Source organism: Emys orbicularis, chromosome 2, assembly GCF_028017835.1.
Source record: "Emys orbicularis isolate rEmyOrb1 chromosome 2, rEmyOrb1.hap1, whole genome shotgun sequence".
NCBI classification, from domain to species: Eukaryota; Metazoa; Chordata; order Testudines; family Emydidae; genus Emys; species Emys orbicularis.
Window position 1 is genome coordinate 294,675,698 of NC_088684.1, and position 15,217 is coordinate 294,690,914.

At 40.1% G+C, this 15,217-nt stretch overlaps 1 protein-coding gene across 1 annotated transcript in view; it reads right to left on the reverse strand.

The window, feature by feature from the left end:
* Nucleotides 1-15,217, reverse strand: part of SETD2 (SET domain containing 2, histone lysine methyltransferase) — a 144,805-nt gene that overhangs the window by 104,785 nt on the left and 24,803 nt on the right. Inside the window, exons 3-4 of the mRNA XM_065399039.1 lie at nt 8,976-8,991; nt 837-5,296 (exon numbers count right to left, since the gene is read on the reverse strand). Of these exons, the coding sequence (XP_065255111.1) occupies nt 837-5,296; nt 8,976-8,991 (4,476 nt within the window). The remainder of the gene's footprint in view (nt 1-836; nt 5,297-8,975; nt 8,992-15,217) is intronic.

Genomic DNA, 15,217 nt, shown 5'->3' on the forward strand with positions numbered 1-15,217 from the left:
TGCCTGGGGTCACAGGCAAATGGATATGTCAAGCCCAGAAGAGAAGTTGCTACACCTCTACCTCGATATAACGCTGTCCTCGGGAGCCAAAAAATCTTACCGCATTATAGGTGAAACCGCGTTATATCGAACTTGCTTTGATCCACCGGAGTGTGCAGCCCCCCCCCCCCCCCCCCCCGGAGCGCTGCTTTACCGCATTATATCCGAATTCATGTTATATCGGGTCGCGTTATAGCAGGGTAGAGGTGTATATGCTCCAGGCTCTTGTACACTCACATGAAGTTCAGATGAATGGTATAAAACAAAAAATCGAGGCAAAAAAATGAAAACCATTCTTACAAACTGCCACGTGTACACGGATATGTATGACAATAGTAAGTGCTAACTGGCATGGACTTGAGCAGCCTCAAATGCACCCATATTTTCAATCTTCAGCTTTTCAGGCTACTCAACAGCAAAGACAACCAATTTTATTTTTTTAGCACTGCATGTGAAAATTAAACCAGCATAGCCAATTAATATTAGCAGGAGCTAAATTCCTCCAAGGACTGTCACCCCTCCATTTGGCTACATTTTGCTCTTAGATGTTTCAATGGACTGCCAGTCAATCTAGGATTAAGCTGATAACCTTACCCTTCTCTCTCCACACCCCTCATGGCTAATCCTTCCTCTTCTCTATGAAAAGCTTTCTTAGGTGGTGGAAATGTGATATTCCCTCTCTTTCATCACTCTACTACTGCTCTGAGAAGATTGTTGTATCTTTCTAAATGCCCTATCAAATGATCAACTGAAATGTAAACTATTAGAAGCAAACAAGGTGAAAATCCATTAGTTACCTTTCTGTTAAATACACATTTTCCTCAATAAGGTCAAAGTAGCAGGGCATTTTTCCTTGCTTGGCACACTCCTTCCAGCGTTGCGGGTCTCTGAACTCTTCCATGATACACAGTGGGCGAATCATTGCTGAACCCTGCGGCAAGGACTCCGACTGCTCCCCCTCTGCATCCGTTTTTACTTTCTTTCTCTCTCTTGGGTCTCCATCGCTCTCAGAGTCACTCTCTAATTCTTGCCTTCTTTTCTTCGGTGGTCCTCGCTCTTTCACATCATTTTTTTCCAAAATCTTTGCCTGCTCTTTTTTCTCATTTACAACTGTTGGCTCCTTTGCTGAATTACTGCTTATCTCATGTGCCTGCACAGAACCCTTTTCTTTATCACTGAGAGAATGAAATTTACTTGACTGGCTAGGAAAGTGAGCTTTGCAATCATCATCCCAATTGTCATCCTGTTCATACTCTTCGTGGTCCTCTGTTAGGGAATCTGGTACCTGCCCTTGTATTCGTTCATAATTAATTCCAGAGGGCCTACTACCAGACCTTGGGTCCCAATAGCCATTGCCTTGCCAGTAATTCTGTGAGCCACTGTATGATCCTGAACCCTGCTGGCAAACGTAACCCGAGTACATTCCATAGCTGCTGTCGGGCTGCTGGTATGTGCTACTGGGTTTCTCTGGTTGAGAGAAGTCCCACCCCAGGCTACTCAAGTCCTCTGTTGAATGAAAACCATCCAATTTGGAGAATTCTCCTGTACCAGATACATTACTGAACCCACTCTTTCCCTGCCTGCTGTCTGGCTTGGAAGAATTTGTCTGGTGCCTAGATTTATTTTCAGCACTTTCAAAGCTCTCAGAAAAACAAAATGGCTGCTCGTCTTGCTGTCTGCCAACCGGTCTAGCTATGGACATCAATTCTTTCAATATTCTTTCATCTGGATTTGGTTTGCCATTGGAATTTGATGTTAGGTCTGTCTGACTTGTACTATCAACTCCATCACTCTGAGGCTGAGACATATCAGGCTGGAGATCTTCAGCTTCCTTTCTATTGAGCTCAGTAGATGTCTCTGGACTCCTGTCCATTCCCCTAGAAGGAGAACACTTGTTCTCAATATGTGGACCATTTTTATTTGCTATATTCTCTGATCTTTCTTCATAGTAAGGCTTGCTGGACTCTGGCCTATCGTCTTCCCAATTATCAGAGTAACGTGTATTACCTTGGCTGCTCCGAGATGAACAAGGACTACTTTCTTCCATACTTAGAGTGGAATTCTTAGGAACCACCACAACTGACTGAAGACGGTTCCTTGGAACACTGTCATCAGAATCAGAATCCTCTGTATCACTTTCTTCACTGTCCTGCTCACTCTCACTTTCTGCCGTATCAGAATAATCATCATTATGAGCAGAAATGAATTCCGAAGTATTGCCACTACTGTCACACGTGGCGGCTTGAGCTACAGTTTCTGTTTCTTCTGCAGTCACAATGACATCACAAGATGGAAACAAAGCCTCTGAAAAAGCAGAAACCACCAGTGACTCATTTTCTTCATCCTTGCCAACTGAGACTTCCAGAGACTGGTCCTTAAAATCATCAGACCTGATTCTTTCAGCGAAGATGGTAGAACTTTCCTCAGCTGGTTTCTCTTTTTCTAGGTGTTCTGCTGGTACTTCTAAATAATATGAATGCTCATTTTTAAATGACGGTTTTCCTTTTTCTAAATCAGGACCAATTTGCTGGGCATCTAATTCAATTATCGTCTCCGTTTCAGAATGTTGCAAGCATTCTTCCCTTTCATTCTGCATGGCTCTATCCAATTTGGAAGCAAGGTTTTCCTCTGGTTGTGGTGTAATAATTTCATTGTCTAATTTGATTTCCAGGGAGCATTCTTCTTGGGAAGAATCTCTGCTTAAACTATCTACTGTTAGGCTCAGCTCATGGGAAGGACTAATATCATATAGTTCATCTTCACATGCAGACTTCGTTGAATTTTGATCCTCCGTGTTTTCATAATCACATATAACTGTTTGTGGCTCTACATGAATGTCCATTAAAGTTTCTTGAGTAACTTTTATATCAGTGGGCTCAACTTCAATTTCAACTTCTGAATGATACAAAGAAGGACTAGTATCATCTGAAATGTAGCAAAAGTCTGAATCTTTGGTTCTGTTACAAGGAGTTGCCAGATCATCCAATTTTTTAACTAACATTTCAGAATGATCTATATTCGTAACAGGAAAAGAAATAACTTCATCTTGCTCTGAAGGAACTGGAGCGTCTGTTTCTTTAAATGAACTGTTGAACTCATTAGACTGTATATGAGAATCATCCAAATCTTGTTCTTTAGATTTATATACACTTTGAAATCCATTAGATGGCAACACACAAAATTTATTACTTTTTATCAGCGGTGATACCTCTGATCTACCTAGACTATCATCAGAAGACATTGCAAGATCCTCTGTTTTGGAGACACAGAAAGTTGCTAAGTCATCAGACCTACCCTCTGGGGACCCATTTATATTCAGTTCTATGGGACAATAAGTTCTTAATTGATCACGTTTTACCTTTATTAAATTTTCTGGTTCTTTAATACTGTCATGGCAATCATTTCCTATAAGTTCAGACTTCAAATTAGGAGAACCATCTTTTGACTCATCTAGCTTTTTAAAAGTAGGTGAATCATTTAATTGACTGAATGGAGAAACCGTCTTTTCCCTTTCAAACTTTTTTATAATAGTCATTCTCAACTCATTGCTTTTTAGACAAGGTGTCTCTAAATCTAAAGAATTAGACTGCTGTTTGATTTCTTCAACTGATTCTGTACAACAGAAAGAACTTTTAGACTTATCAGACTTTGGTGCAGAAGTCTTTGTAGGGGTGTACTTATAATGGGAAGAGTTCACATTACTATCAGGTTTAGAATGGGATGACCCCCTTCGATATCCCAGCTCATTAAGGGGAGAACATCTTTTTGATACTTCACTTTCTGAAGTCCTTTTTGATTCTCTATCTGATTTTGAAGACTTTCCTCTCCTCTCGGTTTCAGCATAAGACGACTCTGTTTTGCTGTCCCGGTCTGATTTAGAATAGGAAGAAGTTCTAGAATCCCTGTATGAGGAGGAATGAGATGACGTACGCCTTGAGTCACTAGACTTGGGATGGGTCCTCCTATACTCATCTTCTGAATCAGAACTCTCTCTTGCCCTATTATCTGTGTAAGAACGTGAATACCTTGTCCTCTCTCTGTAAGGGGAGCTTCTATGGTATCTTCGGTCAGATTCATAATAATGAGAGCGTTCTGATCTTGAATAGGATGAGCTGGTTCTAGAACCTCTGTCAGACCTAGAACGAGAATGAGACCTGCTCCGTCTTCTGTCCCTGTCTGACCTAGACCGGGAGGACATATACCTAGAGTCTCTCTCTGGTTTTGGGTGGCTAGAATGTTTTTCATCTCTGTCCGATTTAGATCGCGAGGAAGATTTCACCGAATCTTCACTTTTGAGAGAAGTTGAGCTCTTTTTTGGATCTCTTTCCTTTTCTGTGCTTGTTGATATTTTTAGTTCATGTGATCGCTGACTTGAAGAAGTCCTTATAGAATCTTCATCGGATTCAGAACCCAGTAACGTGGCATCAGATTGAGAAAATTTCCTCTTAGAACCCTGCTTTTTGGAACACAGAGAAACACTTCTTGAGCTGTTTGAAATTTCTTCCTCCTTCCCAATATGGGAATCTTCCTGCTGTGAAGTTATTTCCATTTGCTCAGACATATTTTGAGTTACATGTTCTTCGGAACTATTAGATGCAGAATCCTGTTTAATGTCCAGTTCTAAAGTTTCTTTCACTACTGCATTTGATAGCTCCTTTGAAGTTTGGACTTCTGATTCTACAGGTGGTAGCAGAAGTGGTGCTGCTGTCACGGCTACGGCTACGGGTGGTTGGGGAAAAGCTACTGCTGTTAGCACTGGTGCTGGTGGAGATGCTGTTTGGGAGAGCGGTGGAGGCGGTGTCAATGGCAATTCTGCTGCTGCCATTTCTGCTGGTGCTACAGCTGCTAGCGATGGTGGCGGTGCTACAGCAGCTGGCAGTGGCTTTGCTGTTACACTGAGCAGATGCTTCTTAAAATGGATCTTGCCCAATTCCACCTTAGGTTTTGGTGGTGAAGATTCTTCTGCTGAACCAGAGGTATCCCCAAGGTCCATTTTAATTTTGGGGGCGAAGTCAGTTGGAAGGGGTGTAGCTGGGAAGTTCTGAGTTTCATTTTGTTTTTCATTTCCAAGAGCAGTCAGAAATCTATTCTGCAAGGTTTTCTTTGTTAAACTAAAGCTGAAAGACACCTTCTGTCTTCCTTGTTCCTCAAGGTTAACCTTTGTCTTGGTGCCTTTGGGCAAAAAGCGGCTAGAAGCAACACCTTTGAACACTGGGCCTTTGACAAAACCAGCTTTCTGCACATTTTCAGTCTTGCCCTGCAATAAAAAGATAAGCAGTTAAAGGAATAACTGCACTCTGCATACAGTATCAAACAATAACCCTTTAACTCAAATTTTTAGTGATCATAAAAATAACAGATAAGCTTGGCTGAAGTTAGAGATAGTATGGCCCCACTAAATTCCAGAACTGGGTCTCTTCTATACAGAAACAATCATGCAGTAATTTTGAAGTTTGAACAAAATGTCTTTTAGGACCTAGACAGGACCCATTCAAAATGTTAATCCATTTCTCTTAGAGGTAAAGGATTTAATATATTAAACTATTTCCACAGTTGCACAGCTCCCTGTTCTGACTTCAGAAAAACTGAATGGATCACAAACTATACTGGATTGCCAAGATTATGTCCATTTGTTTTCACTTCCTAGAAGACTTTGTACTGTAATGCAGTAATTTTTCAGAACAAGACAGATTGCAAGTGAAATTTCTGACAAACTCACAAAAGTTTGTTTTCTCCAGTGATCTTACATCATTCATAGGTAATTTCTAATGAGTTGGGTGTTAGTGAATGGAATTACTCTAACGTAACTGCCTTCTAGAAGCTCCATTAACAATCAATCAGTCATTCACACTGTTGTCACCTCCAGGCAGCTGTCTAACTTATGATTTTTGGATAAAACCCAAATAGGGTGTTAGTATTTTTCCACCAATTCCATTGGTTTTCAGACACATTTCAAGTGTGGGAGGAACTTACTGAATTGTCTGGGACCTGGTTATCTGAGAGGCTACCTCTTTCTCCTCAGATAAAATTGGAATGCTCTTATGATGGAAGAGAAACAGAACTCAGAGACTGGCAATAAAACTTTATCAGTAAAGAGCCTCTTCCTCTTTGGAATTCACTTTCCTTATCAGTCCATCAGAACCTGAAATCAGCAATGTTCAGTGCATGAACCAAAGTGGGCTTATTTGGTTTTTGGACATCCATTTTTAAACTTCGAGCTTATCTACACACAAAAATTGTATCGCTTTAACTATTCTGGTATACGAACAATACAATCCCCTACTGTGGATACCACACTGGTATAAAGAGGGGCTTATGCCAATATAGCTTATTCCCATAAATCCAAATTAGGTGTCGTACTGGTATAACTAGCTCATTAAAATAATCACACCCTTAACCGAAATAGTTATAGCAGTACAAAAATTGTATTGACCAAGCCTTAGTTTCATAACTATTCCATGAACACTATTCCATCCTTGGCAACAGCAACTGTTTCTTGCACTCCGTTGTGAATCACTTATGTTCTTTGTTATTGTTTAACTTTTGCAAAACAGGCCTAGTTGCTAAGGAAAGAGGCACTATGGTAAATAATTAAATAGACTTCAGTGGAACTGAAACACCATTGCATTTCACCTACTTGCTATACACAGTAACCAGTTTTCATAAATAATATCCTCCATTATATTTTTACAAATAGCAAAATACAGTAGGTCTAAATTAAAGCTGATGACCTGGAACTTCAGGCATGACTAGTAATTTTGAGTGCCCAACCTGAGACACGTAAAGGGGCTTGATTTTCAGGAAAGGTAGAGCACATGCTAGCTTCTGAAAATCAAGGTCCTTTAAGGTATCTCAAATTTGAGCATCCAAAAATTGAGACCCAACATCACTAGTCACTTCTGAAAATGTAGGCCCACGTGCCTGTTCAACTGTAAGATACAAGATTAGAGCATGCGTGTCTCATGATCATCTTTGGGAAGGATACTCTAATAAAGACATAGAAAATGTTAGCAGATTTGTTTCTCAGGATTTGTATGCAACGTTCCTTTTTTCTTATAGGTGACATGAAAGAATTTTTTTTAAAGATGAACTATAGGCTTACAAGCCAAATTCTCCCCATAAGCATAAAAGGTGAATTCACCCCATAAATAATTTCAAACCACTATTTTCTTCTCTCAGTGCTGCCAAAGTCCCAAACCGTCAGCTTCTGTTCTGTGAGAATTCCCAGGAAGTGGAATGCTAATGACATCACAATAATGTACCTACACCAGAGTATGGAATTAGCCTACAAAGGTTCAGGCAAAAAGTGTTTTGTGAGTTTGCTTATTTTTTAAACACTGCATATTGAATAGTTTGCAAAGTTATTTTTAAGTTACTTAATATCCCCATGAAACAAGAAGATATTTTCAAAGTTTTGCCCACAATGCTTGTATTTCATGATGCACTGTAAGGATGTCTGGACTGACTCCATTTTGTTTCTTGTTACATTTGTATTGGATATCTGGATCCTACCAGAAAAATTAGGGACAATATAAAATAGCAGAATTCTGGATTCTTCTTGGACTGAACCTTCTATGAATTTTATTTAATGAAACAATTTAACAGAGTTAGGGATAGGCCCAAATCAAAATCTCAGATCAAAAACTTCTGAACTTTGGGGGCGAGGGGTTTGGAATCTGAACTCAGACCTGAACCTTGTAGTCTGGGTCTATTTATACATAAAATAAGGTGCTAGACTTGTAAAATAAGAAAAACAACATGTAAACTACATCTTGTTCCTCCAGTTTTTAATAGTTTATTTAGTATAAAAGCCTGGAGTTGAGTTGTGTCAGCCACCTCACAAGCTAGCTCTTTCACAGATGTTTTTTTCCTTCAGAAAATACACAAAAAGGTTAAATAATGTGAGCGCCACATTTTTAAAAAGTTACAGAAGGGAACATTACAAATTCTGTGAGCCATAAAGTTAAATTTAATTTAGAAAACACTTAAAACAAAGGGGTTCATCTTGTATTACAGAAAACATCTGTATTTGCAAAATACACAGAGCAACATTCTGAAGGCAAACATGACAAAACTGATAAAAGATCAGTCTGCCTGGCCTGTGCTGCAGTGCTGATTGACTGCTGGAGATGTAGAGTGAATTAAGAATGAAGGAATAAGATCTTGTTTAAATTAATCTGATTTCCTGTTTGCTACAAGAGTAGGAAATGTGGACACTTGTGGGGATATCTAAACCACAACAGTGAAAACAATCTGTGGCTGTAATGCATCAAAAATTATAAATTTGAAATATCCCTCCTGGCCTGGGAATTTATAGAATAGGTTTCAGCTTGAAAAAGATTCCCCTTTCTCTCTCTCACCCCCCCCTCCCCCCGAAAGAGGAGTTTCTTGACTCTGAAGTCCTTACATAATCTTGAAATTATGGAACACAAGCTTGGTTAGAAAGCAGTCAATATAATTAGATATTCAGAGGTTCAAATCCTTCTTCTATTCTGTTAGCACTGGTATTTGTGAGGATGTTCATAACGAGAGTAAGCAAAGATCTTCAGTATGGGACAAGGGATTTGCTGGCCGCCGCTTCCCGCAGCCCCCATTGGCCTGAAGCGGCTCCCAGTGGGAGCCGCGATCGGCCAAAACTGCGGACCCGGCAGGTAAACAAACTGGCCCGGCCCGCCAGGGGCTTTCCCTACACAAGCGGTGGCCCCAGTTTGAGAACCAATGGACTAGAGGGACCACAGAATAATTTTTTAATCTTGTTACTTTCGATACCTCCGATGCCAATACTGTCTGATCAGGTTTTCTTTATATTTGATGTCTCAATCTTCCTTTTTTTCAGGCACTCTAATGCAGAACAAACAACTAATGCTTTAACTTCTCCCCACTGTTCTGCTAAAGCATTTCTCAAAAAGGTGAACAATTAATTAGGACACACTCACCTCATTTTCTTCTTCTCTATTGCAATCCAGCCGAGAAAGCATGCAAAAGAAAACACAGAAAGAAAGTGTAAATACCTTGCCGAAACAATAGACCTAGTAATAGTCTTTAAATTAAGAAGAAACAAAACCTATGAGCCAGATTCTGAAACCTTTATTCACATTGAGTAGCATTTTACTCTCCAAACAGTCCCACTGCAATGAATGAGGCTACTTGCAGAGTAAGGGTGCCACAGTCTCTTCCTATGAGCACTAACTTTCTTAACATGCAGCAAATCACACATGTCAACTACCTCTAAAAAAGAAGAGGCAACAAATCTTTGTTTTTTAAAAAGTCAGTCATTTCCCCTAGCTTCAATAGTCAAGGACACTGACAGGGTAAACCCCTTGTTAAAACAGAGCTAATTAATTAGATGCCCTTTTTCTGATGCTTTAAGAATTAATAAACTGCCTGTTTCAATGAGTAAGACCATATGATAGCATACTGCAGGCTTCCAGTTATGAAATCATGAAAAATAAACTTGAGAAATTTTAGTCATTTTTTCCTTCCAGTTTTGTCAGACGACTTTTAATAACTCCATGAAAAGATCACAACACCTGTCCTTTTCCAGAGAGTTCCCACTCCATCACTACCAAAAATAAAATATTTACAACTTTTTTATAGCTTGCTATTATTTTCCAGGGAAACCAAGAGAAACACCCCCAATTTTATGTTATGGACTCCAATACTTAACTTCTGTACAGCCAAGGAGATAGGTACTTTAAACATTCTCGCCTCTCGAGCACTAAATGATTTCAAGCTAATTATAACTAACCTTATAGCATTCAGAATTAAGTGCAACACTCATTTCTGACTTAGCTTTCCTTCATTAAGTTCTTTACACATATACTACATACAAAAATAAGTGATTTCTTCTACAAGAAGAAAAGAAGATGAAGATTTCTATTGCTATTTGTTTTTAAATACTTGAGAGATGCTCAAATACTGCATTGATGGGGCCATGTAAGTACCTTTATGGATAGATATAAAAAGCTCAGATATTTCTATTACCAGAGGTTATTGTTAAAGTTCAGTTTTATATATAAACTAGCCATTAATCTTCATCAGTCACGTCCTTCCTCAGTCATTTGTTGTTTAAAAGTTCTCCAAACATTCTGGCCTTTACGGACTCGCACACGTGTCCTTTTATATGTAAATCTTATAAACAAAACATGATTTCCCAGCTAATTGCAGATTCAGACCAATAATTCACCACTGGTGCAGCTCAACCATTGGCAGAAATGGTGGAAGGGCTCATGCAGAGAGGGCCTGGACATTTTACCACTGTCTTCCAATCCGGAGGCTTCCTGTGAGGTAACAATTTTCAGAGCAGAAAGCCAGCTTTCACTTTCTGTACTGAGCATGCAGCAACTCCTACAGATGGGAGCAAAGACCTGATTGGACACTTCCCCTCCTAAATAAATGTCACAAAATAGTTAGGAACAAGCTAGAGGAAAAAACGATCACCACAGATAATATGATATTGCTTCTCTGAATCATCTGCCTGGGAACGTGCCCAAGAGGGATCTGGGGGTTGGGATAAATTGTGAATGTTTAGTTGGTGACATTTAGTATTTATTAGTTAATCCTAACCCTTTCCTTCTCCAGATCTATTTTCGTGCTCCCAGAAAGCATCATTCACAAGTTACTTTTACAATATAAATAATAGGCTTTGTTTTTATGAAGAATGGGCTTCACAAAGGATGTAAACGCGATTTAATAGGGTTGTGAAAGACCTGAGTTCTCTATGTTATCTATGTGCAGGAAGCCCGCGCCCCTTAAGAAAAGCATTTTAACATAGATTACAAGGACAAAAGGGACTATTGTGGTCATCTAGTCTGACCTCCTGTATAAATAAGGCCAGAGAACAACCACAAAAAAATACTAGAACAAATCTTTTAGAAAAACATCAAATCTTGATTTAAAAATGGTCAGTGATGGAGAATATACTGTGACTCTTGGTAAACTGTTCCAGTGCTTAATTACTCACTGTTAAAGATTTAGGCCTTATTTCCAGTCTGAATTTGTTATACCTTTCTCTGTTAGACTGAACAGCCCATTTGTTCCCCATTTAGGTACATATAGAGTTTAATCAAGTGACCCCTTAATCTTTTCTTTGTTAAACTAAAGAGATTGAGCTCCTTGAATCTATCACTATAAGGCATGTTTTCTATTCCTTTAATCATTCTTGTGGCTCTTTACTGAATGCTCTCCAATTTATCAACATCCTTCTTGAGTTAGCTTTTAAAAGTAGGTTTCATTTTCAAGTCCAGACAGTGAAATACAATAACAGAAAACCACCATCCTTGAGTCATGTACTTCACATGTTAAAAAGAAGTGTTTCTGGGGTTGAAAACTCACAATGAGATTAGATATAGCTGACCACCACCATGTGAGTCGTCTATAAATAAATGTTAAACAGAGTGCCTCTTATGGAGCAACACAGTGCTGCCATACAATAAGGACAAGTGGTTGCAGAAACAAATAAGAAGGGTTTCCCCATGAGTCACATACTTAAAGATAAAACCAAAGTAAGCAGCTGTCTATCGAGCACTGAATTTTCAAAATGTATAATCTGTTTACAGGTAACACACTCAGGTTTTTTTTTTTTTCTGTAACAGCAAACTTCTACTTGCAGCCAAGAAGAATTATTCAGTGTTTTAAGGTCAGCAACGTCATGCAAAGCAAAATTAATCTAAAATAATAGCACATACATATAGCGTCTATCACCTGTGGATCTCCAAGTGATTATAAACATTAAGGATAAAAATTTCAAAGCACCTAAGTCATTTCCCATTTTCAAAGTGACTTGGGCACTTAGGAGTGACAAAAATGATTGAATGTGACTTAGGGCACGTCTACACTACAAACTTAAGTCAACTTAAGTTAAGTTGACATATAGTCACTGCAGTCATTACTGAGGTTTTTCATGTCCTCTCTACCCTCCTTCTGTCCGTGGTGCTGTGAGCTCCCCTCCTGCTCTGAGTCCGGGCTCTCAGCCAGACTCCAGATAGATACTATCTCAGGGCTTGGCTACACTTACGCGGTAGTTCGGCGGCTGGCAATCGAACTTCCGGGTTCGATTTATCGCGTCTTGTCTGGACGCGATAAATCGAACCCAGAAGTGCTCGCCGTCGACTCCGGTAATCCTGCTCGGCGAGAGCAGTACGCGGAGTCGACGGGGGAGCCTGCCTGCCGCGTCTGGACCGTGGTAAGTTCGAACTAAGGTACGTTGACTTCAGCTACGTTATTCATGTAGCTGAAGTTGCGTACCTTAGTTCGAATTGGGGGGTTAGTGTAGACCAGGCCTCAGACAGATACTATGTACACTTGGTGCAAGTGCTCCTATTGAGGACAATGTCCTCAACAGGAGCACTTGCACCAACTTTAGAGGAGTAGCATGAGGGGCTGCTGCCCAGGATCTCAGCGGCTTGCTCCTCAGGGAGCCCAACTATCTAGAGTCTGGCTGAGAGCCCAACTATCTGGAGTCTGGCTGAGAGCCCGGACAGCAGCCAGGCTCCAGCTAGTGAGCTCTGGGATGCAGGGAACAGAGAACCCAGGTGGCAGCTGGACTCACAGCTGAAGCCCCCCACCTGCCCCTGGGTGTCTGCCTGAGCTCTGAGCCCACAAGGGGTTCACAACAGGGAGCCTACTAGCCTTTACTGTCAATTTCAGGGCTGCCTCAGACTAGGAGGGGAGCTCACAGCTGAAGCTGTGAAATTGACAAGAAAGGCTGGTAGGCTCCCAGCTGTGAAATTGAGCCCTACATAAGAACATAAGAATGGCCCTACTGGGTCAGACCAAAGGTCCATCTAGCCCAGTATCCTGTTTTCCGACAGTGGCCAGTGCCAGGTGCCCCAGAGGGCATGAACAGAACAGTTAATCATCAAGTGAGCCATCCCCTGTCGCCCATTACCAGCTTCTGGGAAACAGAGGCGAGGGGCACCATTTCTGCCCATCCTGGCTAATAGCCATTGATGGACCTATCCTCCATGAATTTATCTAGTTCTTTTTTGAACCCTGTTATGGTCCTGGCCTTCACATCTTCTGGCAAGGAGTTCCACAGGCTGACTGTGTTGTGTGAAGAAATACTTCCTTTTATTTGTTTTAAACCTGCTGCCTATTAATTTCATTTGGTGACCCCTAGTTCTTGTGTTGAGAAGTAGTAAACAACACTTCCTTATCTACTTTCTCTATACCAGTCATGATTTTATAGACCTCAATCATATCTCCCCTTAGCTGTCTCTTTTCTGAGTTGAAAAGTCCCAGTCTTATTAATCTCTCCTCATACGGAAGCCGTTCCATACCCCTAATCATTTTTGTTGCCCTTTTCTGAACCTTTTCCAATTCCAATATATCTTTATTGAGATGGGGCGACCACATCTGCACACAGTATTCAAGATGTGGGCGTACCACGGATTTATATAGAGGCAACATGATATTTTCTGTCCTATTATCTATCCCTTTCTTAATTATTCCCAGCATTCTGTTCACTTTTTTGACTGCCGCTGCACACTGAGTGGATGTTTTCAGAGAACTATCCACAATGACTCCAAGATCTCTTTCTTGAGTGGTAACAGCTAATTTAGACCCCATCATTTTATATGTATATTCGAGATTATGCTTTTCAATGTGCATTACTTTGCATTTATCAACATTAAATTTTCATCTGCCATTTTGTTGCCCAGTCACCCAGTTTTAAGAGATCTTTTTGTAGCTCTTCAGGGTCTGCCTGTGTGTTAACTATCTTTAATAATTTTGTATCATCTGCAAATTTTGCCACCTCACTGTTTACCCCTTTTTCCAGATCATTTATGAATATGTTGAATAGGACTAGTCCCAGAACAGACGCCTGGGGGACACCACTATTTACCTCTCTCCATTCTATTTACCTCTCTCCAACTGACCATTTATACCTACCCTTTGTTTCCTATCTTTTAACCAGTTACTAATCCATGAGAGCATGTTCCCTCTTATCCCGTGGCAGCTTACTTTGTGTAATAGTCTTTGGTGAGGGACCTTGTCAAAGGCTTTCTGAAAATTTAAGTACACTATATCCACTAGATCCCCTTGGTCCACATACTTGTTGACCCGCTCAAAGAATTCTAGTAGATTGGTGAGGCATAATTTCCCTTTACTAAAACCATGTTGACTCTTCCTCAACAAATTATGTTCATCTAAGTGTCTGACAATATTGTTCTTTATTATCGTTTCAACCAGTTTGCCCGGTACTGAAGTCAGGTTTATAGGCCTGTAATTGTCAGGATCACCTCTGGAGCCCTTTTTAAAAACTGGCGTCACATTAGCTATCCTCCAGTCTTCTGGTACAGAAGCGGATTTAAATGATAGGTTACAGACTACAGTTAGTAGTTCTGCAATTTCACATTTGAGATCCTTCAGAACTCTTGGGTGAATACCATCTGGTCCTGGTGACTTATTGCGGTTTAATTTATCAATTTGTTCCAAAACCTCCTCTAATGATAGCTCAATCTGGGACAGTTCTTCAGATCTGTCACCTAAAAAGAATGGCTCAGGTTTGGGAATCTCCCTCACATCCTTAGCTGTGAAGATCCATGGAAAGAATTCATTTAATTTCTCTGCAATGGCCTTATCGTCCTTGAGTGCTCCTTTAGCACCTCGATCGTCCAGTGGCCCCACTGGTTGTTTAGCAGGCTTCCTGCTTCTGATGTACTTTAAAAAAATTGCTATTACTTTTTGAGTCTTTGGCTAATTGTTCCTCAAATTCTTTTTTGGCCTTCCTAATTGTATTTTTACACTTCATTTGCCAGAGTTTATGCTCCTTTCTATTTTCCTCACTATGATTTAACTTTTACTTTTCACTTTTTAACGAATGCCTTTTTGCCTCTCACTGCTTCTTTTACTTTGTTGTTTAACCACGGTGGCTCTTTTTTGGTTCTCTTACTATGTTTTTAAATTGGGGTATACATTTAAGTTGAGCCTCTATTATGGTGTCTTTAAAAAGTTTCCATGCAGCTTGCAGAGATTTCACTTTTGGCACTGTACCCTTTAATATCTGTTTAACTAACCTCCTCATTTTGTGTTGTTCCCCTTTGTGAAGTTAAATGCTACATTGTTGGGGCACTGCGGTGTTTTTGCTGCCACAGGGATATTAAATTTAATTATATTATGGTCACTATTACCAAGCAGTCCAGCTATATTCACCTCTTGGATCTGATCCTGTGCT